Source organism: Orbicella faveolata, unplaced genomic scaffold, assembly GCF_042242905.1.
Source record: "Orbicella faveolata isolate gen_17 unplaced genomic scaffold, um_ofav_v1 contig_47, whole genome shotgun sequence".
NCBI classification, from domain to species: domain Eukaryota; kingdom Metazoa; phylum Cnidaria; class Anthozoa; order Scleractinia; family Merulinidae; genus Orbicella; species Orbicella faveolata.
The window spans coordinates 25,399,796-25,422,307 of NW_028301577.1; the positions used below are offsets into that span (position 1 = coordinate 25,399,796).

The 22,512-nt window shown below is 38.4% G+C and overlaps 2 protein-coding genes and 1 long non-coding RNA gene across 10 annotated transcripts in view; 1 reads left to right on the top strand and 2 right to left on the bottom strand.

Annotated features, from left to right (window-relative positions):
• LOC149097737 (protein NLRC5-like) overlaps positions 1–12,798 on the bottom strand; it is a 114,618-nt gene extending 101,820 nt beyond the window's left edge. For all 4 annotated transcript variants that reach the window (XM_089278909.1, XM_089278905.1, XM_089278907.1 and 1 more), the window contains exon 1: positions 12,686–12,798. The gene's annotated coding sequence lies outside the window, so the exon portion shown is untranslated. The remainder of the gene's footprint in view (positions 1–12,685) is intronic.
• LOC149097742 (nucleotide-binding oligomerization domain-containing protein 1-like) lies at positions 67–12,792 on the bottom strand. 5 transcript variants are annotated; one of them, XM_089278913.1, is made up of 4 exons: positions 12,686–12,784; positions 9,791–9,949; positions 6,899–7,058; positions 67–3,113 (listed from the first exon to the last, which is right to left on the bottom strand). In XM_089278913.1, the coding sequence occupies exon 4, from the start codon at positions 3,087–3,089 to the stop codon at positions 204–206; it is 2,886 nt and encodes a 961-aa protein (XP_089135039.1). In that variant the 5' UTR covers positions 3,090–3,113; positions 6,899–7,058; positions 9,791–9,949; positions 12,686–12,784; the 3' UTR covers positions 67–203. The 5 variants fall into 5 exon arrangements, with proteins under 5 accessions (XP_089135039.1, XP_089135040.1, XP_089135041.1 ...); XM_089278914.1 differs by lacking the exon at positions 9,791–9,949 and having other exon boundaries at positions 12,686–12,792; XM_089278915.1 differs by lacking the exons at positions 9,791–9,949; positions 12,686–12,784 and adding an exon at positions 7,686–8,944.
• Positions 12,799–19,643: 6,845 nt separating the features above from the next.
• Positions 19,644–22,512, top strand: part of LOC149097743 (uncharacterized) — a 73,382-nt gene continuing 70,513 nt past the window's right edge. Inside the window, exon 1 of the long non-coding RNA XR_016204033.1 lies at positions 19,644–20,077. This is a non-coding gene — a long non-coding RNA (uncharacterized LOC149097743). The remainder of the gene's footprint in view (positions 20,078–22,512) is intronic.

The following is a 22,512-nucleotide window of genomic DNA, read 5'->3' on the forward strand; positions in this document are numbered from 1 at the left end:
TTAAGCTCAGAAAATCTTCATTTAACATGATTCGTATCCTAAAGCACAAGTCACTGCGATGAAAAATTGTTTTACATGGAATTTTGTATTTTACAGAGTTTCTGTTTTGTTTTCTGCACTCGGTTACACAACAACTACAATCCTAGCAGTTTGTTTATTCGATTAAGTTTGTTGAAAGACAATGGCAATCATTTCTAAACAATTTAAATGATGACCCTGCAATTGGGATTAGCCTGTTTAATTTGCTTTCTAGCTTCATTTGTTTTTTCCTTATTCCCAAAGAGGTCTAAGATGCGTAACTTATTGCTATTTACAAGAGCATAACTTAACTGCTTTACACCTTCATCTGTTATTTTATTGAACCCGAGGTGTAAGCTGCTTAATTGACTATTTATAACAGCATTACTTAACTGCTTAACACCTTCATCACCTATGTTATTTCCCTCGAGGTTTAAGCTGCTTAATTGACTATTTATAACAGCATTACTTAACTGCTTTACACCTTCATCACCTACGTTATTTGCCTCGAGGTTTAAGTCCCGTAATTGACAATTACTATTGTCAAACAACTTCACAATCTCTACACAACCCAACGAGCCAATGTTATTACCGGACAAATTTATGAGCGAAATTTGTTGAACGCTGTTAAGAAAATGAACCACTGCTGTACAGTCAGCAGGTGCGAGGCGACAAAAACTAAAATCTACAGCATTAAAGCCAATCTCTTCTAATTTACTTTGAACAACTGAGCCTGATTCATTGGTTTCGTAGATACACTTCATTAATGTTACCGCTAAATCTTTGTCGCTGCGAGTCGGCCAACCGGTAACTGTGCGTCCCTCCAATGAAACGTCAAACATCACCTCGCCTTCATCTTCCTCTGTTGTCTTAGGAAGAAGGTCGGTAAATATGTCGATAGACTGCTCACCAAGTAGACCACCGACAAACTGCAACACGAGTTGCCATTCACCATTGTCGATGTGGTCAGCAACAAATCTTCTCAATTCTTCTCCTTTCATGGTTTCAGTTATGTGCTTGGCTGCGAGGAACTCTTGCATCGTGAGGTGAATGAAACAGTATTGAGCTTCCTCCGTGAAGGCGTCAAGTTTACGATCTGGTAGGCGATGAAAAAGGCTGCTATTCACCAAATCCTCGGGGACTTCCTTTTGTCCAAAGATTAGTCTTTTTTGTGTCAGCCCATCGAAAGCAAGTTTGGCCAGTGGCTTGATTTTCTTTTCCACTTTAGGAGGCAAATCTTTTGAGTTAATGTCCTCTCTACGGAGGCCTTCGTCGCGATATTGCTCATCGTGCCGGAAGAAGAAAAATTTCATGGATATTTGGTAGATTTCTGTCAGCCTTGTTGGGAGGCCAACACCAGTTAAACCCTTTTCGCTGTGGAACTTCAGAACTTGCAACAAGCATGAGCAAATTATCAGGCAGTTCACAGGAATATAGCAGAGTGAGAATATGTTCATATTCGTCTTGATGTGCTCCCATATTTTCTTTCCTGGGTCCGCTACATCTTCTGCTGCATCTTTCGCAAAGTTCTCCACGTATTCTTGAACTTGTTCGGATGCAAAGCCAAGAATTTCAATTGTTTTGTCGAAAGGAAGATTTGTAACGTCTGCTATGGCAGTGGGTCTGGTAGTGGTCAGAATGCTTGCTCCGGGGAGGAGATTGCCTTTCACGATGTTGTAGAAGAGAGCAGAGAGAGGCACTTGTTTTTCCCCATTCTTGCAATCGGACGGTTTGGCGACACTTGACCTATTTAGATACTCGTCCAGGCCGTCGAAAAAGATTAGAACTCTCTCGGGATTTGTGACGACGTGATTCCAAACGTCATCACTCAAGCGTTCTGTCTCTGAATATTGTGATCTTGATAGAAGATCTCGAAGGCTAAGTTCTCCCACAGAGTTGAATTGGCGGAACTTCAGGAAAAAAACAAAGTCAAAATCATTTAACGCTTTGCCTGATGCCCAGTCCCTAATCCACTTAGTTAAAAACAAAGTTTTTCCTATCCCGGGACGACCAACGATAAGGATTTTCTTGTTTTCATCAGCAAATATATCTTCTCGTAATACCGGTCGAACATTTTTCATTGACTTGGGGAAAACTTTGAGTTGTTCCTTTCTGTTCCCAGTGAAGTCATATTCCGCTCTGTCTGGAATAAGAACTAACTTAGTGTAAATACGATCTAACTTGAGATCTTTATTTCTTTTGCCTTCACCGTGCTTTCCTTGAAACAGGGCGTTGAGATCTGAAGGTTCCTCCGTGCTTTTTTTGACACTTTCCTTCAGGCTTTTGGTGAATTCTGATGGTAGTTGTGGTTCAGTTTCTGGTGATGGTCCTACTTGTCGCAGCGCATGATCGGGAAGATGATCTTTCACAAACGGCGAGTCTTCAAGGAATCTTCTCCCTTTTCTCGCTCGTGACAAGATACAAATGATCTCAATTAGAATTAGAAATGCGAAAACGCCATTCAGCACGCTCACAGCCCTCGCCCAGAAGGTTTTCTTTGTTGCTTGTTGATTGTGACACTCGTACCTGGTCGTGTTACCGGCGGATGACGCATTCGCCGCATCACTGCCTCCTGATATTTGGCAATGAAAGTCCGAGGGAAAGTTGTCAGGATAAAGCAACTGAGTTTGTAGGACTATGAAAACAATTCCAAAAGTTAATCTGGTGACAAGTTGACAAAAATACGCCACAAACAGTCCGCGTCTTGTAGGTGGGTTCTCGTTGTTTTGTCTTTCGACATCTCTCTGGCGATTGGCTGCCAGCTGTTCATCGACTTTTGACTTCACGACTTGGGAGTAAATCACACAAACAAATCCAATGCCAAAAAAATTAACAATCACGAAGCCATAGACAGGAAAACCGGACTTGTTGTATTGTTTCTCGTACTGCTCAGAACACTTTCCTCGGACAAAGTCCATCTTGTCACTTTCCGCAACACAACGAAAATCACTGTTCTCCATTTCTGCAAAGATGCCAAGCAGGATTACCCCAAATAGAATCCAGAAAATAACTGCCACGTAACTGATCCTGTTGAAGGTTTTAGGCGCCAGAAATTCCCTAAGAGTTTCCATTTTCTATAATCTCTGTCAGTGGATCTGTTTAAAAAAAAAACCATCTTTGATTAGAATGAGGCGTGCAAGTAGATTGAACATTGTGGCCGAATATTGCAACACACTATTTTGGTAAACACGTTTAAATTTCGAACTAAGGCTGAAAGTTTTTTTTTTATGTGTTCTGTAATGAGCCATAGAATAAGACAAGCTTAATGTTTACATTTCACCAGAACTCAAGTACTTTTCTTTCAAAATTTTGTCAAAATAAACTTGCTCTAGTGACTCTCCGTCTTGGTGTCCAATTATGCTCTTAAAGGAGCTCAGTCACGGTTTGCTCATCTTGAAAATTTAGCCTAAATTTTTCAAACTTGTCGTTTGCAATCTGTGTCAATCTTCGCCATCCTTGACCATCCTTGTTCCTCTATGGTTTATTATTTTCTCTTTGATGTTTTTCTATCTTAGCAAACTGTTATTTTCAGGTTTCCTTCCATTTAAAGGAGATTTAGTACGAGGCCAATCAACTGAAAACACCGTGACTGAGTTCCTTTAAAATTTGGCTTCTCTTAAGCCTCGACGTTCTTACAAAAAAGATTCTTCCAACAAAAACAGTGTGCGGTATTTAAAAGGTACCTGGCATTAGCGTGAAAAATTTATTTTCTCTGCCTTTAATGTATTACAGTTCTAGACCGTGTCCATTTGCTTTTTGTGATGTTGTTTTTGGCCAGATATAAGGTCTATTAAGTAAACGCTCGGGAAATATATTTGTGCAGTCGGGTTTACTTCGAAGTATATGCAACAACTAGTCTACATAGGCTTTCTGTATAAAATCTAACAGACTCATCAAACAAAATCTCAGATTCTAACGTATGATATGACTTTCATTCATTTCTTCAAAACAGATTGCAAGAGGAAAGCAAATCCAAATTGCTGCTCGAAAAGACAGTTTTAATATTTACCAGACCAAGAAAATGAATCAAGTTTTCGCTTATCGGGATATGTTTTAAAATATGTTTGTTATTGCTCAACGTCTAATGATCCATACATGTGCGTTTATACAAATAAACCGATTTTTTCCACTGACGCGCTCTAGTTTACACGTGGAGATGTAAATAACCGATTTTAGCAAAGATAAGCAGAAATGCTCTAATATTTTGTAAAAGCCCAGGTGGATTCTCGTTTTTAATTTGTGTACTTCGTGTCACGAGACGTAGATTACTGGTAGTTCCTCTTTCGCTTAGTCCGTCGAGCGTTACCACCACGAGTAACAGAGAAAGAGGACAGAACTAAGACTTCATGCGAGCATGCTTTGACGTAGGCGCCAGCTGGATGCTTAGCCGGGTGCATTTTCAAAGTCAGGAGAAACAACATGACTGTCGTTTTAGAACTGGTTCATCTATACATTTAGAAGGGAAAAAATGTCTAAGCAAGGGCGACAAAACGAGATTCTGCTGTTTTTTTGCAGCTCAGTTTTAGAGGGGGCTTTTAGGTTATGGAATTCATGTGACAAGAAGCTGTAATAATAGACACCAAGACTGATCGTCTAAAGGTTAAGAGTGCATGAACGTTTTCAATGGTCTGGCGCCAGTTATACAACAGTGGTAGGATCGATGAGATGGAAAAGATAAACAACGTTTAAAAAGGGTCTTGAAGGTTGCAAATGGTGCTTTCTCAGCAGAGGTTTCGCGTTTTACATTTTTTTACATGTCTTTAAATGACCAAGCTACGACATAGAAGATCTGAAAGAAAGCGCGCGAGTGAAAAACTGTGGAGTTTTAAAAATAAAGCTGCACCATGTAAAAACCGACGGGGTTGGGATAGGCAAAAACAGTCATTTGAACAAAACAAGTTTCTTTTTGTTTATTGGGTTTGATTTCAATTTTTCGACAAAGGTGTTAACTGAATCCTTACATGTAATGGAATTTCGTGGCATGAGGTGCTGTAATTGACAGGATATACTGATGTGATCAACTGCGAAGGTTAAAAGGTGCACGTTTTTAATGGATTTGGCGCAGGACGGTCTTGGATTAACCTACAGAGTTTAGCCAAATAAACAATCATGCACGAAACGGTTTAGAACTGATACAGCTATTAATTCAAACCATTCTGCCAACTACTTGAAAAAGCCGATGGAAAAAAGACTGCCAGTTATATTGTAACTCCCGCTGATTAGCCTCTCTTTGTGCGGGTTACTCAATCGTTCGTTTCCAAAGAAGGTCTGTGCAGTAGGCTACACAACAATCGGAATCATTTAGCTTCTAGCAGTTGTCATGATTTGAAAAAACAAAATCTTAAGTTCGATAGTTCAACCTCAGTAATATTTACATAAAATTGTAATTCAAATGTTTATTAATACACTTTTAAACACAGTTTCCCGGTACTTAAACAACTAAAGATTGATTGAGCTTTGAACCGAACTGCATTGTGCTCAGTTAAAGAATCAGTAGTAGTAGCAGTAGTATTCATATGAGTACGCTAGTAAATCAGGCAAACTTTTCTAAAAATGCAATCGTGCTAGCAGCTGGAAACAATAGCATTATAGTTTCTTTTCTGGCCAAAAATGTTGTTTGCACTGTACTGAATTCGACGAGTAACAAAGATAACGATCCATGATTGGTGGTAAAAAACACAACGCCAAATCTGCGAGCTCTGTCTGTCTTTCAGCAAAGTCCCAGCTTGTGAGGAAGCCGCACGATCACATATCAAGAGCTATTGGTTACTGTTCATTTTGCTCGACTCTAAGGAAAGTTCTCGAGGCAACAAACATGTGTGGCGGTCCAAATATTGTCAAACAGCAACGCTTTTGAAGCACTAAAACGCTACACTTAAACTCGTTAGACTAACCTTGAACATTTTAACATAAAACAAACCTGCATTCACAGATGTCAAAGAAAGAAAGCAAGAAAGACAGCAGCGATAAACTGGGTGATTCACAACAGAGGAAAAGTGACTAAAAGATGAAGGGACAGCTTGAGGGGAGGGGCCTATATGTGTGGGTGATATCAGTTAAAGAATGTCTGTTATTTCCTGTCTCCTTGGCAATAAGAAGTTTCTCTAAAGTTCTCAAAGAAAGCCGCAATTAAACAGGAACAAGTTGTCTCCAGTCAAGAATTCAGTTGACATATCGTAAGTACTGTTTTTGCTGGGGCGTGGGTCTTACTCGGAAAACATCACGGAGAAACGAAAGAAAAACTATTTCCAACTTTAGCAACAAGAAGGCCGGAGTGAGTGTCTTTCGTGCAACCTGACGAAACTTCTTTGATACGCGAATGATTTTGTTTTTCGATAGTTTTGGTTACTGAGATTTGGGACGGCAACACATATGTTATAATAAACCCTTCAGAAATACAAAGATAAGTAGGCTGGCAGTTACACATTCCTTCTGTAAAATTATTTAGAGTTGCATCAAACACTGATGAGGAAAATAACGTGATCGCCGAATACAGAAGTTGCCAGATAACGTATCAAGAGCTATTGGTTCCATGTTAATGTTGCTCCACTCTGAAGAATATATTCTGAACGCTTCTAAAAGCTTTAGTTTGGCAACGTTTCGGTTCTTAAAAGGATTCAAAAGCGATCGATATTAAGGCTTTTAACTGCTTAATTCGCTTTGTAGAATACTTGCGTTTATAGCGATATACAGAAACACAGCCAACGCGGCGGCGTTATTACAAGAGTCTTAGATCAAAGAGCTAAGAATGTTCGTAAGCGATAACGGAAAACTCCTAGTTCGATGGTCCAAATATTCCCAAACAGCACTAATATACACTATACTTAAACTCTATCCAGATTAACAATAAAAGTTCAGTTTAAAATAAAGAAACACGAACCTGCATCTGAAGATATCAAAGGCAGCAGCAATACACTGGTAAATTCACAACGAGACAGGAATGTTCAAGAGCTTGAAGACTGAAGATGCAAGGAACGTCTGTACCGAAGGGCGGATGACTTCTTCTAATAAAGAACGGTTTGTTTAACCTCAGAGCAAGCCTAAAATAATCAGAAAGCAGTTGTCAAGAATTAAATTGACATTTAGACAGTTCATTTTTGGGGGCGCGGCTCTTGTGCGGCAAACATCACGGAGAAACAAAGCAAAGCTATTTAATTACACCACAACCCTGAGGACTTTAGACCATAATAAATAGACATAGCAATACGGGGATGTTGCTTTTCAGTAGTTTTGGCTACTGAGATTTTGAACCAGAACACAGTGAAAAAATACTTAAATGTACGATAGTAAAACGTTCAAGAAATACAAAGATAGTAAATTGGACAGGCAATTACACTTTCCTTCTCTAAAACTATTTTACAACTGTGTAACTTGCTGACGGTCAAATTAGACATACCAAAACAAATGGAGCAATATGTTTTCCAACAAAATTTTCTTGAGTTCAACTTCACTTAGGCTAATTTCTAAGAACTCTGTCAGTGAGCGTCTCCGCGGGTACTTCTGTCAAAGGCGAAGTCGCGACGATCTTACTGATTAGAGATTAAAGAGAGGTTTATCACATAAAGCATCCACCAGTGTTCCGTCAGAGCCAAAAGTTTTAAATATATAGAAATTATCATTCGTCTGACCCACATTCAAAGATCAGAGAAAATCAAACAAAGAAATACCTTGAAACAAAGAATTAAGCTGAAGGCGCATCTTAATATATTTCCACAACATAGGTGTCTCACTATTAGTGTTTCACTGTGTAGTTTGATGATGATGATGACGATGATGACAATGTAGGTTTTCAATGGCAAAAAGTGAAAATATGCTTTTCAAATACTAACAACGTTATTGACGCAAATCAATTCTGGATAAAGGTGTTAATTCCTTGCATGTAATGGAATGCCAAGGAGTGAGACGCTGTTATAGATACCATCGCGTTGTTTTTAACTGATAGTGAACAATTGCGAAGGTTAAACGTGCACGGTTTTAATGGCTTGGAGCTGAATCCGCTTGACAGGATTAACATGCCAAATGAACAGCCTAGCACGAAACGGTTTCGAACTGATGCAGCTATTAATTTGAACCATTCCACCAACTAATAGGAAAAAAGAAGTTGTCTGTATGCAGAGATTTCAGGAAAAGAGCAGCAATATACTGGGAAATTCACAAGAGAGGAAGGAAGAGTAAAAGAGAAAGAAAAGCCTGACCCGATGCTTAAGGCAAAGGGTCTATATGGGCGGATGAGGCCAATTAAATAACGTCCGTTATTTCCTGTCTCCTTGGCGATAAGAAGTTTCTCGAACGTTCTCAAAGAAAGCCGCAATCAAACAGGAACCAGTTGTAAAAAATTAAATTGCCATATCGTAAGTATTTTTTTTTTGCAATCTGACGAAACTTCTTTGATACTCGGATGATTTGTTTTTCCGTAGTTTTGGTCACTGAGATTTGGCGTCGGAATACTTGAAAAAAAAAAAAAAGTTAAATATGTTGTACTACATCCCTCCAGAGATACGAAGATAAGTAGGCCGGCAATAATACGTTCCTTTTGTAAAATAATGAAGAGTTGCATCAACCTCTGATGGGCAAAATGACGTCTTTGGAGAAAAGTTTCAAAAGAATCTTAGTGATAGCTTGAAAAGGCAGGCATGAAAATGATCCGCTAATTCAGTTTTTGAGTAGTGATTCTAATATGTCACTAGTCTCTTTTTAGCAGCTAGTACGAAATTACAAGTTCAAAAACACACATCCCTCTTCAAGCGTTAGCTAGAAAGAAAATTAATAAATAAATGCTGATAATCCAGCGTTTCAACATCACCGACGTCATCGGATAGTATTTCTCTAGTTGAATTGGCCTGATTTCGCAACTTTGTAAGCGACAGTTAAAGTAACTCATGGACACTCCGTTATCTGTTTTGGTTTAAAAAGCGAGCAGCATCCTAGTAAAACAAATTATTGAACTCCACTATTGTCAAGAATTTTTCGTCTACATGAACAGCTTTCTTCAGTTTATGTCTTTCCGAGCCTGAAGTCCAACTGTTAATTACGCGAAACTGAAGTTACATTTTCTCAAAACGTTAAAGTTTCTGACGAATTTTTAATCACATTTTCAGTCTTTATCAATTGTTCATGCATGCTGTGAAGCCAAGAACATTCGACGTACTGTAGTTTCGCAGTAGTTTCCACCCGTACCTAAAATTAGAGCGCTATCGTTCAACTTGAATCAAATCAGGGATGTAGTTGAGATGATGAAATCATGTCATCAAGTTCCGACCAGGTGGGAACTGAAAAGAATGAATTTTATGTAATAGCTTGTTCTCTGGCCAAAGATGTTGGTTACACTGATTTTGATGCGAAGTAACAAAATAAGTGGCAAAGAAGGAACTGATTACGAACAAATGACAATCTGTTTGTGAATTGGTCTGCCTTCCTGTACACAGTGGCCCGGATAGTGAACACGGAATACTGAAGTCGCTGTGACACATCAAGAGCTAATTGTTACTTTTAATGTTGCTCCACTCTGAAAAAAATATATTCTGAAAACTTCTAAAAGCGCCAGATGGTTTTGGAACTCGGTTCTTATCAGAATTCAAACGATATCAATAAAGCTTACAACAGCAAGAGTCCTAGATAAAAGAACAAAATATGTTCGCAAGCGAATGAAGCGATAACGGGAAAACGTCTAAATTAAATATTAGGAAATACTCCAAAACAGCACTATAATACGCTATACAAACTCTATCCAGATTAGCATTAAACGTTCAGTTTAAAATACAAAAACACAAACCTGCATCCAAAGATATCAAAGACAGCAGCAATACACTGGTAAATTCACAACGAGACAGAATATTCAAGTGCTTGAAGACTGAAGATACAAGGAACGTCTGTCCCGAAGGGCGGATGACTTCTTCTTATAAAGAACGGTCTGTTTAACCTTAGAGCAAGCCTAAAATAATCAGAAGGCAGTTGTCAAGAATTAAATTGACATTTAAACAGTATCTTATTTTGGGGGGCGCGGCTCTTGTGCGGCAAACATCAGGAAGAAACAAAGCAAAGTTTGTAATTACACCACAACCCTGAGGACTTTAGACCATAATAAATAGACATGGTAGCATCTGACATAGCTTTTTTGATACCAGGGACGTTGCTTTTCAGTAGTTTTGGCTACTGAGATTTTGAACCAGAACACATGGAAAAAATACTCAAATGTACGATAGTAAAACGCTTAAGAAATGCAAAGATAGTAAACTTGACAGGCAATTACACTTTCCTTCTCTAAAAATTATTTTACAACTGTGTAACTTGCTGACGGTTAAATTAGACATGCCAAACAAATGGAGCAATATGTTTTCCAACAAAATTTTCTTGAGTTCAACTTCACTTTGGCTAATTTCCAAGAACTCTGTCAGTGAGCGTCTCCGCGGGTACTTCTGTCAAAGGCGAATTCGCGACGATCTTATATTAGAGATTAAAGAGAGGTTTTTCACATAAGGCATCCACCAGTGCTCTGTCAGAGCCAAAAGTTTTGAATATATAGAAATTATCATTCGTCTGACCCACATTCAAAGCCAGAGAAAATCAAACAAAGAAATACCTTGAAACAAAGAATTAAGCTGAAGGCGCATCTTAATATATTTCCACAACATATGTGTCTCACTATTAGTGTTTCACTGTGTAGTTTGATGATGATGATGACGATGGTGACAATGTTGGTTTTCAAAGGCAAAAAGTGAAAATATGCTTTTCAAATACTAACAGCGTTATTGACGCAAATCAATTCTAGATAAAGTTGTCAATTCCTTGCATGTAATGGAATGCCAAGGAGTGAGACAATGTTATAGATACCATCGCGTTGTTTTACACTGATAGTGAACAATTGCGAAGGTTAAAGGTGCACAGTTTCAATGGCTTGGCGCTGAATAAGCTTGGCAGGATCAACATGCCAAATAAACAGCCAAGCACGAAATGGTTTAGAACTGCTACAACTATTAATTTGAAACATTCTAGCAACTAAAGAAAAAAAAAAAAAGTAGTCTGTACTCAGAGATTTCAAAGAAAGGAAAAGAGCAGCAATACACTGGGAAATTCACAAGAGAGGAAGGAAGAGTAAAAGGAGAAGGAAAAGCTTGACCCGATGCTTAAGACAAAGGGTCTATATGGGCGGATGAGGTCAGTTGAATAACGTCCGTTATTTCCTGTCTCCTTGGCAATAAGAACTGAGTTTCTCGAACGTTCTCAAAGAAAGCCGCAATCAAACAGGAACAAGTTGTCAAGAATTAAATTGCCACATCGTAAGTGCTTTTTTGCAATCTGACGAAACTTCTTTGATACTCGGATGATTTTGTTTTTCGATAGTTTTGGTTACTGAGATTTGGCGGCCGAATACTTGAAAAAAAAAAAGTTAAATATGTTTTACTACAACCCTCCAGAAATACGAAGACAAGTAGGCCGGCAATTATACATTCCTTTTGTAAAATAATTAAGAGTTGCATCAAACTCTGATGGGGAAAATGACGTCTTTGGAGAAAGGTTTCAAAAGAATCTTAGTGATAGCTTGAAAAGGCGGGCATAAAAATTATCTAATTCAATTTTTGAGTGGTGATTCTAATATGTCACTTGTCTCTTTTTAGCAGCTAGTACGAGTTTACAAGGTCAAAAACACACATCCCTCTTCAATCGTTAGTTAGAAAGAAAATTAATAAATAAATGCTGATAATCCAGTGTCTCAACATCACTGATTTCATCGGATAGTGTTTCTCCAGTTCAACTGCCATGATTTCGCAACTTTTTAAGCGACAGTTAAAATAACTCTTGGACACTCTGTTATGTGGTTTGGTTGAAAAAAGTGAGCAGTATCCTATTAAAAAGAATTATTGACCTCAACTTTTCCCAAGAATTTTTCGTCTACATGAACAGCTTTCTTCAGTTTATGTAATTACGCGAAACTGAATTATATCTTCTCAAAACGTTAAACTTTCTGACGAATTTTTAATCACATTTTCTAGTCTTTATCAATTGCTCATGAATACTGTGAAGCCAAGACCAATCGACGTACTGTAGTTTCGCAGTAGTTTCCGCCCATACCTAAAATTAGCGGAGTGCTATCGTTGGAGTTGAATCAAATCAGGGATGTAGTTGAGATGATGAAATCATGTCATCAAGTTCCGACCAGGTGGGAACTGAAAAGACTGAAATTTTTAGTAATAGCTTGTTCTCTGACCAAAGATGTTGGTTACACTGATTTTGATGCGAAGGAACAAGATTAGTGGTAAAGAAGGAACTGATTACGAACAAATGACAATCGCTTTTTGAATTGGTCTGCCTTCATGTACACAGTTGCCCGGATAGTGGACACGGAATACAGAAGTCGCAATGACATATCAAGAGCTAATCGTTACTTTTAATGTTGCTCCACTCTGAAAAAAATATATTCTGAAAACGTCTTAAAGCGTCAGATGGTTTTGGAACTTGGTTCTTATCAGAATTCAAACGAGATCAATAAAGCTTACAACAGCAAGAGTCCTAGATAAAAGAACAAAATATGTTCGCAAGCGAATGAAGCGATAACGGAAAACGCCCAAATTAAATAATAGGAAATATTCCGAAACAGCACTTATACGCTATACTTAAACTCTATCCAGATTAGCATTAAACGTTCAGTTTAAAATACAAAAACACAAACCTGTCAACGACAGCAGCAATACACTGGTAAATTCACAACGAGACAGGAATATTCAAGTGCTTGAAGACTGAAGATGAGAGGAGCGTCTGTGCCGAACGGCGGATGACTTCTTCTAATAAAGAACGCTCTGTTTAACCTCAGAGCAAGCCTAAAATAATCAGAAAGAAGTTGTCAAGAATTAAATTGACATTTAGATAGTATTTCATTTTTGGGGGCGCGGCGCCTCTGCGGCAAACATCACGGAGTAACAAAGCAAAGCTACTTTTTGAAAAATTAAATCACAGCCCTGAGGACTTTAGACCATAATAATTATAAATAGGAACAAGAGCGACTTCATGTCATCTGACAAAGCTTTTTTGATACGGGGATGGTGCTTTACAATAGTTTTGGCTACTAAGATTTTGAAATACAACACATGGAAAAAATACCTAAATATACAATAATAACACCCTCAAGAAATACAAAGACGAATGGTCGGGTAATTGTACATTCCTTCTCTAAAATTATTTCGCAACTCAGTGTGTAAGAAGCTAGCAGATCAACTACATGGTAGAAACATATTACGATGCGCATTCAGCTTAATTCTTTGTTTTAAGGCATTTCTATGTTTAATTTCTTCTAGTCTTCGAATGTGGGTCAGACGAAAGGTAATTTCTATATATTTAAAAACTTTGGCTCTGACGGAACACTGGTCGATGCTCTATCTGAAAATTCTTTCTTTAAGATCGTCGCGACTTCGCCTTCGACAGAACTACCCATAAAGACGCTCAACAGAGTTCTTGGAAATTAGCCAAAGTGAAGTTGAGCTCAATAAATTTTGTTCAAAAAACACTGCTCCATCTTAAACCAAAAACAGATGATAAAAGAATCGTATGCGTACAAACTTTGTTTGGTATGTCTGATTAAAGATCATGATAATTACAATGTAGGTTTGGGTGACAAAAAGTAAAAATATGCTTTTCAAATATTAACAACGCTATCGACGCAAAACAATTCTTGATAAAGGTATCAATTCCTAGCATGTAATGGAATGTCTTGGAGTCAGACGCTGTTATAGATCAGTGCTATCGCGTGGGTTGAAACTGATAGTCAACAATTGTCAAGGTTGAAAGGTGCACGTTTTGAGACGCTTTTAATTAATGAGTTGTCGCTGAATGTGCTTAGGAGGATCAACGTGCCAAACAGTCAAGCACGAAACGGTTTAGAACTGATACAGCTATTAATTTGAACCATTCTACCAACTACTTAAAAAAGCCCGTGGAAAAACGACTGCCAGTTATATTGTTACTCCCGCATTAGCCTCTCTTTGGTTGGGACACTCAATCTTTCCGGTGTGGTAAACAAAATATTAAGTTGGACAATTCAGCATCAGTAAGAAATCAGTATAATTTTATCTCACAGAACTATGATTCGTGATATGTTTAGCTTTCCAGATACTTTTAAACACAATTTTCCAGTACTTTATCAATTGCTTATGACTTAGGACCAAAATCCAAATTGATTTTGAACCCAAGCGCTTGGTTTTGCAGTGGTCTCCGCCCTTACCAGTCGGTTATGCTCAGTTGAAGAATCGAACAGCATTCATTTACACTTACCACATACTACTTGCAAATCAGGCGAAGTTTTCATGAGTTTTCTAAATGATGGAAGTCATGCTAGTAGCTGAGAAAAAGAACTGATTGATCTTTATACAATAGTTTCTTCTCTGGTCAAAGAGGCTGGCTGCACTGTACTGAATTCGATGAGTAACAAAACATAATTAACTATTGATGATTGGTGATGAAGAGGAAACTGATTACTAACACAGTAACCAAGAAAACTATCTGCGAGTCTTATCTGCATGTCTGCAAAAAGCCCCGGCCTCTGAATGCATAATAAAAATGCCCCTACATCACATATTGATTACTGTTCATTGTACCTGTCTCTAAAGAATATATTGTAAAAACTTCTACAAGCTAGAGATGGTTTTAAAACCCGGTTCTTTTCAGGATTCAAAAGTGATCAATAAAACTTGCAACCGTTTCCTTGGTTTCGGATAATTTCGTAGAAGAGCTGCGTTTAACACAGGCGATGTGATAACACAAGAATGCGGCTTGATAAAAGAGCTAACCGTACGCATGTTGCCAATATATGTGTTAGCAGTTTTCAAGCGATAAACTCCTCGAGGCAGCCTTGAAAAAGGTTCATATCATTCATACATATCGCTTAGCCAATGTCACGGTAAACAAACCAAAGCTATTTAAACCAAACTGTGATGAAGAAAATAAGTTGATTGGAGAAAGGTCTCAACAAAAAATCTGAATTAGAGCTTGGAAGACAGTTTCAAATTTATCAGACATAGAAATGATCGAGTTGACGCTTCAATATTGATCTCTCTTTTAGCGCGAGTTTACGTACAAGTTTGAAAACACATGTCCTTCTTGAAGCGTAAGTTGGAAAGAAACTTAATCTCGACAAGCTAATGTTTTAACTTCATCAGACAGTGTTTCTTTAGTTCAACTGCTGATATGATGTCGCAACTTTGTGTAAAGTGACAGTTTTGAAACGTTTCTCGTGTTAAATCAGTTTTGCCACATTAGATCAGTTGGACACGTTCTCTGTGAACATTTAACCTTCTCTCTAATTTTTAATCACATTTGTCTAGTCTTTATCAATTGCCTATGAACACAAACCAAGATTGAATCATAATCATGTTTAGCATTCGACATACGTCGTTTTGCAGTAGTTTTCACCATACCCAAGAAGAAATAGTCAGATTACCCCTTCACGTTTCTATCACTGGATGCGCCTCGAATCCAATCACGGAAAGTTGCTGCAGAGATGAAATCATGCCATCAGTTTCTCTTGGGAGGACAAAGAATGAATTCAGTGTAATAGCTTGTTCTCAGGCAAAAGATGTTGTTTACACTGATTTTGATGCGTAGGAGAAACTGATTGCGAACAATTAACGAGAAACTGTTTATGTATTGGTCTGCCTTCATGTATACAGTTGCCCGGATAGTGAGCGCCGAATACAGAAGTCGCAATGACATCAAGAGCTACTTGTTACTTTTAATGTTGCTCCACTCTGAAAGATATGTTCCGAAAACTTCTAAAAGTGTCAGATGGTTTTGGAACTCGGTTCTTATCAGGATTCAAACAAGATCAATAAAACTTACAACAGCAAAAGTCCTAGATAAAAGAACAAAATATGTTCCCAAGAGATGACGGCAAACTCCTGGTTTGATGGTCCAAATATTCTCAAACCGCACGAAAATACGTTAAACTTAAACTCTGTCCAGATTAGCACTAAACCTTCAGTTTAAAATACAAAAACACAAACCTGCATCTACAGATATCAAAGACAGCAGCAATACACTAGTAAATTCACAACGAGACAGGAATGTTCAAGTGCTTGAAGACTGAAGATGCAAGGAACGTCTGTGCCGAAGGACGGATGACTTCTTCTAATAAAGAACGGTCTGTTTAACCTCAGAGCAAGCCTAAAATAATCAGAGAGCAGTTGTCAAGAATTAAATTGACATTTAGACAGTATTTCATTTTGGGGGGGCGTGGCTCTTGAACGGAAAACATCACAGAACAACCAAGCTCAGGAGCTATGAGGACTTTAGACTGTAATAAATATACACAGCAACAAGAGTGAGTTAGTGACTTCATTTGATCTGACTAGGCGTTTTAATACGGGAATGCTGTTGTTCAATAGTTTCGGCTACTGAGATTTTGAACCGGAACAGATGGAAAAAATACTTAAATATACAATAAAAACCTCCTCAAGAAGGAGAAAGGTATTTAAAATTGGACAGACAATTAAACATTTCTTCTCTAAAATTATTTTACAACTGTGTATTAACTAGGTAATGGTTTAATTAGACGCGCTAAAACAAAGTTTGTACGCATTAGATTTGTTTATCATCTGTTTACGGTTTTAAGATGGAGCAGAACGTTTCGAACTAAATTTATTGAGCTCTACTTTACTTTGGCTAATTTCCAATTTATGGATGCTTCTGTCGAAGGCGAAGTGGCGACGATCTTGCATATATTAGAGATTAAAGAGAGGTTTTTCAGATAAAGTATCGACCAGTGTTCCGTCAAAGCTAAAAGTTTTGAATAGATAGGAATTATCATTCGTCAAAGAAATACCTTGAAACAAAGAATTAAGCTGAAGGCGCATCGTAATATATTTCTACCATGTACTTGCTGAGCATGATAATTACAATGCAGATTTGGATGACAAAAAGTAAAAATATGCTTTTCAAATACTGACAACGCTATCGAGTCAAAACAATTCTTGATAAAGGTGTCAATTCCTTGCATGTAATGGAATGTCGTGGAGTCAGACGCTGTTATAGATCAGTACAATATCGCTTGGCTTGAAACTGAACAATTGCCAAGGTTAAGGGTGCACGTTTTTAATGGCTTGACGCTGAATCCGCTTGACGGGATCAACTTGCCAAATAAACAGTCAAGCACGAAACGGTTTAGAAGTGACTATACAGCTATCAAATTGAACCATTCTACCAACGTCTTCAGAAAGCGAGGAAAAACGACTGCCAATTATATTGTTACTCCGGTATTAGTCTCTCTTTGGGCGGGTCACTCAACCTTTCCTTTCCAAAGAAGGTCTGTGCAGCAGGCTACACAGCGATCGGAATCATTTAGCTTTGTTTTCATCAATTAAAACTCATCCACCAGTTGTTCTTTGAAATTGATAATTCAGCCGGTGTGGTAAACAAAATATTAAGTTGGACAATTCAACATCGGTAATAAATATACTATCATTTTACAGAATTGTGATTCGTGACTTGGTTAGCTTTCCAGGTTCTTTTAAACACAATTTCCCAGTACTTTAACAATTGCTTATGACTTAGAACTAAGATTGAAATTGATTTTGAACCCAGGCGCTTGGTTTTGCAGTGATTTCCGCCCTTACCAGTCGGCTATGCTCAGTTGAAGAATCAGCAGCATTCATTTACCCTCATCACATACTACCCGCAATTAAAATCAGGCAAAGTTTTCATGAGTTTTCTCAATGATGGAAGTCATGCTAGTAGCTGAGAAAAAGAATTAATCTTAATGTACAATAAAGAAACATAGATCACAAACTTACAACAGCTTCCTTTCTTTTGTAGAAGAGTTGTGTTTATAGCGATAGCCAAACACAGCCAATGTCATAACACAAGAATGTTTGATAAAAGAGCTAACCGAACGAGTATTGCCTGTAAGATAATGTTGCCGAGGGGTTATTGGGAAACTTCTCGAGGCAATAAACACGTTTTATCGTTTAGATAATTTCCGCTTACCTAACGTCACGGTGAAACAAAGCAAATCTATTAAAACCACATTCTCAACTAAGGATTCAGGATAAAACATGATAATAAGAGTGACGGATCTAAGGGAAGGGCCTGTTTATTTGTAAAAAGCAAATCGCAGAAGGAAGAAAAGCTGGCAAGGCAAGCAGTCCCTTGCCCCCTTAGCTTAAGGTCTGGATCCGCCATTGAATAGTACATAACAACAAGGACGAGGTATTGACTTCATGCATGCTATCTGACAAAATTTTTTGAGAAGCAGATCTTGTTTTTCGATAGTTTTGGCTGCTGAGATTTGGGACGGGAACACATGGAAATAATAGTTAATGAGCCACGCTAGAAATGCAAAAGTAAATGAACAGAATGGAAGATAGTTTCAAAATTTATCACACATGAAAATGGATGGAGTTGACGCTTGAATACTGATTATCTCTTTTTAGCAGCTAGCGGTAGTTTACAAGTTTGAAAACATATGTCCTTCTTCAAGCGTAAGCTGGAAAAGAAAGCTAAGAAATATATTTTCGCAAGCTAATGTTTCAACATCGACTTCATCAGACAGTGTTTCTTTAGTTCAACTGCTGCTATTTGTGTAAAGTGACAGTTTTCAAACATTTCTCGTGCTAAACCAAGGTCAGTTGGGCGCGTTCTCTGTTTGGTTTTAAATGGAGCAGTATAAAATTCTTGAGCTCGACTTCACTTTGGCTGATACTCGACAACTCTGTTGTCCCTTTTTGTTTTCCGCTTCAGTTGACGTGTTACCGAGGCGATGCCTTAGTTAAGTCTAACTGTTGCATAAGATTGAAATCAAATTTCATTCAAACGTTTAACTTTCTCAGTCTAATTTTAACCACAGTTTTCTAGTCTTTATCAATTGCCTATGAACACAAACCAAGACGCGACTCAGACCAAATCACGGAAAGTTAGGTCAATCACGCCATCAGGTTCACTTGGTGGCAATAAGATTAAATTCTGTGTAATAGCTTGTTCTCTAGTCAAAGATGTTGGTTACGCTGATTTTGATGCGAAGTAACAAGATCAGTGGTAAAGGAGAAACTGATTACAAACAAATGACAAACTGTTTATGGATTTCTCTGTCTTCATGTGCAGTTCCTCTACTCGTGATCGCCGTACATAGAAGACGCTAGATTACGTATCAAAAGCTATAGGTTGATGTTCAAGAATATATTCTGAGAACTTTTAAAAGCTAAAAATGACTTTGGAACTCGGTTCTCAGAAACATTCAAAAACGATTAAGCTTACAACAACTTCCTTGACTCCGTTTATAGGATGGGCAAACACAGCCATTGTCATGTCCCAAACGACAACGCCACAACAAAACGTAATTTCTATGTAGATTAGCCCTTAGCGTTTATAAAAAGAGAAACAAACCTGCATTCACAAATGTCAAGAAAAGGAGACAGCAATGCCCTGGCAAATTCACAGTGAGAGAGCAATTCGAATCTGTGGAGACAAGATGCTAGAGAGACGCTACTTCTTTAGAATAGTGTGTTGGTTCTCGAACATTCTGAAAAGCCGCATACCAAACAGGAACCAGTTGTCAAGAATTAAATTGATGTTATGTCAGTACAGTGAACTCTCGCGCATCTTGCGGACGATAGAGTTTCAACAGATGCGTAACGCGATATTAAAGGCCAAGTTTTCTCACCTACAATGTGCTTAAAAATACGAGATTGATTTCCGGTGCAATTACACGGTGAATTAAGATGGAAATACGTTAAAATAAGACTCCTCTGTTCCCTGCGATTACGTGTTGCGAGATTTCTTGTAGATATTTTTGTTTTTGTAACACCCCCCACCATCCCCCGACCATCCCCCGACCATCCCCGCCCAGCCCCGGCAAAGACCATCTCCTGAGCCAGCGAGTCAAAAATTAGCGGCTTAACCAATAAGAGCGTCGTAAACAAAGATGGCGGATTGAGCGTCGATGTTTGGGAACTTTTAACTTTAGGTGCGTGGTTTGAACAACAAAGCTTGAAACTAAATATCTCCTCTCCGAAGAAACCAGATGTCATCAACAGGAACTATTATATCTGAGTGTACAGTGGTGTATAATATTCTAAATCAGGTAAGAAATTCAATTCTGATCTGGGTGTTGTTGGTGTACGGTCTGATCTGCAGACGGCGAGATTAGTTCAAGCACTGGATATATGGAACGTTAACTGTAATTGTCGTCTGAGTTTCTTTAATGTAGTATGATATGGCCAACCCTATTGTCCGCCAACTGTTTATTTTGTAATGCACCAGTCAAAGTAAACCCCCCCGCCCCCCCCCGAACCCGGGAATAGGCGGGGGCTTGGACAAAAGGACTCGAAAAAATGAGCCAATAGCCTTACCCCCAGGGAAGTATTTTCATTCCAATTTCCTCGCTTGTCCCCGCCTACCAACGAAAGTATATGCTGAGGCTCCAATTTTATTTGGTTCAAAATGTTTCAAACCGGCTTGGGATGGCAAGCAAGAACCAAGGATGAAATAAATTAAAAAGCAACAAGTTAGCTACTCATGTTTCTCTCCGCCATTTTGGTTGCGTTCTAGGCTGGTCCCAGTCTCTTTGCAACACACAGTTCTAGACTCTATTGCCTGTTTCGGATACGTTGGGATGCCGAGGAAGCAATAGCCCATATTCACGATAGCCGCCATGATGGTTTTCATATTATAATGCAAATTAGCCACGTTGTCTGCCAGGGGGCAAACATTGAAATGGTTCCCATTTTTCTGAAAATTGGCTCGCCTGAACGGTCAAGTATCTATACCAAAATCATTTTTGGGAGCCAAGATATGGAATAACGATTTTATTATTAATTTAAGTTTGCAAAAGTTTCTTGATAACTTAACTTATTAACTACGCAAGCCGTTTTCTTTTTATAGAAGTGCTGAAATTCTGTAAAACTTGGAATGTTTTCACCCCAATACTGAAACCAAAGCATGGATATGAAAAAAATTATCAGACATGATAAGACACCAGCTGAAATTTGCCGATTTTAGCTTGTTTGCCTCTTCAGAAATCACGTGCCTGATTTGCATTATGATGTAAAAACAAACATGGTGGTTATCGTGAATAAGGCCTATTCTCATCTAAGACCCTGTGTACCGGAGCAGTTTTGAGAGTCAACGATCAGTTTTTGTCCTGCTAATGTCCCTGCCTTTCCCGGGTTGGGGGGGGGGGGGGGGGAGGGATAGGGATTTACTTTGACTGGTGCATAACAGTTAAGATCAAAGCTCATTCAAACTGTATGAACAATGGCCATTTCCATTTTTTATCTGCACCCCTCCCCCTATTGAGGGTCTAGGAAATCTGAGGGGGAGGGGGAGCCTTTCAAGGCTATTTCTTTGGTGGGAACTGTGTCGGCACCTTTTATTTGTTAATAAATTCTGAAGGGAAGTGTGTCGGCACTTTGAGATTCCTTTCTTGGGGGTAAAAAGTTTACTTTTCTGCGGGCATATGATTTAAAGTCCCTCAATACGGGGCTGGGGGGAGGGAGAGGGGTCGATATTAAAATGGAATAGCCTGATATGGCTGGTAAAGGGCCATTCCTTTTTTCATCCAGAGGATACACAAGTCAATTCCAAAGTTTTTGCTTGCAATAACCGGTGGGTTGAAAGTAACTAATGTAACTCGCCTAGTTTTGCAAGCCACTGCAGGTTTTTGCTGTTGTTTTTTCTGAGTTTTTAATTTTGCGTCAACGTTTCATTCAGTAAATGCTACACGTGGCAGAAAACACAAAGGTTTTCCTTTCATACGTGAAATTCCGCACAAGTAATTTCTCCATCTTTACCAAATTTATTTTCATGGAATGGATTATCCAGTTTTGATACAACTAACTAACGAGCATTTATTCCTTGTGGTATATATATTGCATTGCGCATCCCTACTGCGCATGACTTTTGTGTCATTAGTGCGTGCAAATGAGGGTGTGCAGGTACACAGCGCAAGAGATTTCCCTCATGACAGTGAAATAAATCGTTGCAAAATGAATTGTATGGTGACCTATATTTTTTATTGCATAAGTTTGGTGTACAAATTACCGTCTTAAAGTTAAAAAATTAAGAAAAAATTGTTCAGAAGGAAAAAAAGATGTAGCTAAAAGAGTGCATGAAACTGATACTCGAGGATGCGAATTATGACCTCGAAAACAACGTTTCAAGGAATGTGTTAAGTCAGTGTCATTTAGAATTGTGTGATTTTGCCATAACTTATATATTTCATTGTTCCATCTGCCCGATATTCTGTACCTATCAAGATTTTTTCAAGCATTGCTTTAATAACCGTTGCTTCCAGCTACTGCAAAATGTAGCTTGAACTGATGAAATAACACGTGTGATTAGGCATAAATTGGGCAAGATCGGCCCATCACATCTCTTTAGCGAGAAAGGTGACCTATCGTTTTTATTGGATTTTTCAATACAGTGCCTGGTGGAGAACATTTAGGGGGAGTTTAAAACAAATTGTTCGCCAACTTTCAAGACTTTGGTGCAGACCCTGCAGGTATACAACTTTGTTGA

Bases quoted from the DNA above. Each gene is read 5' to 3' on its own strand.
- LOC149097742 (XM_089278914.1), bottom strand. From the start codon at position 3,089: ATGGAAACTCTTAGGGAATTTCTGGCGCCTAAAACCTTCAACAGGATC.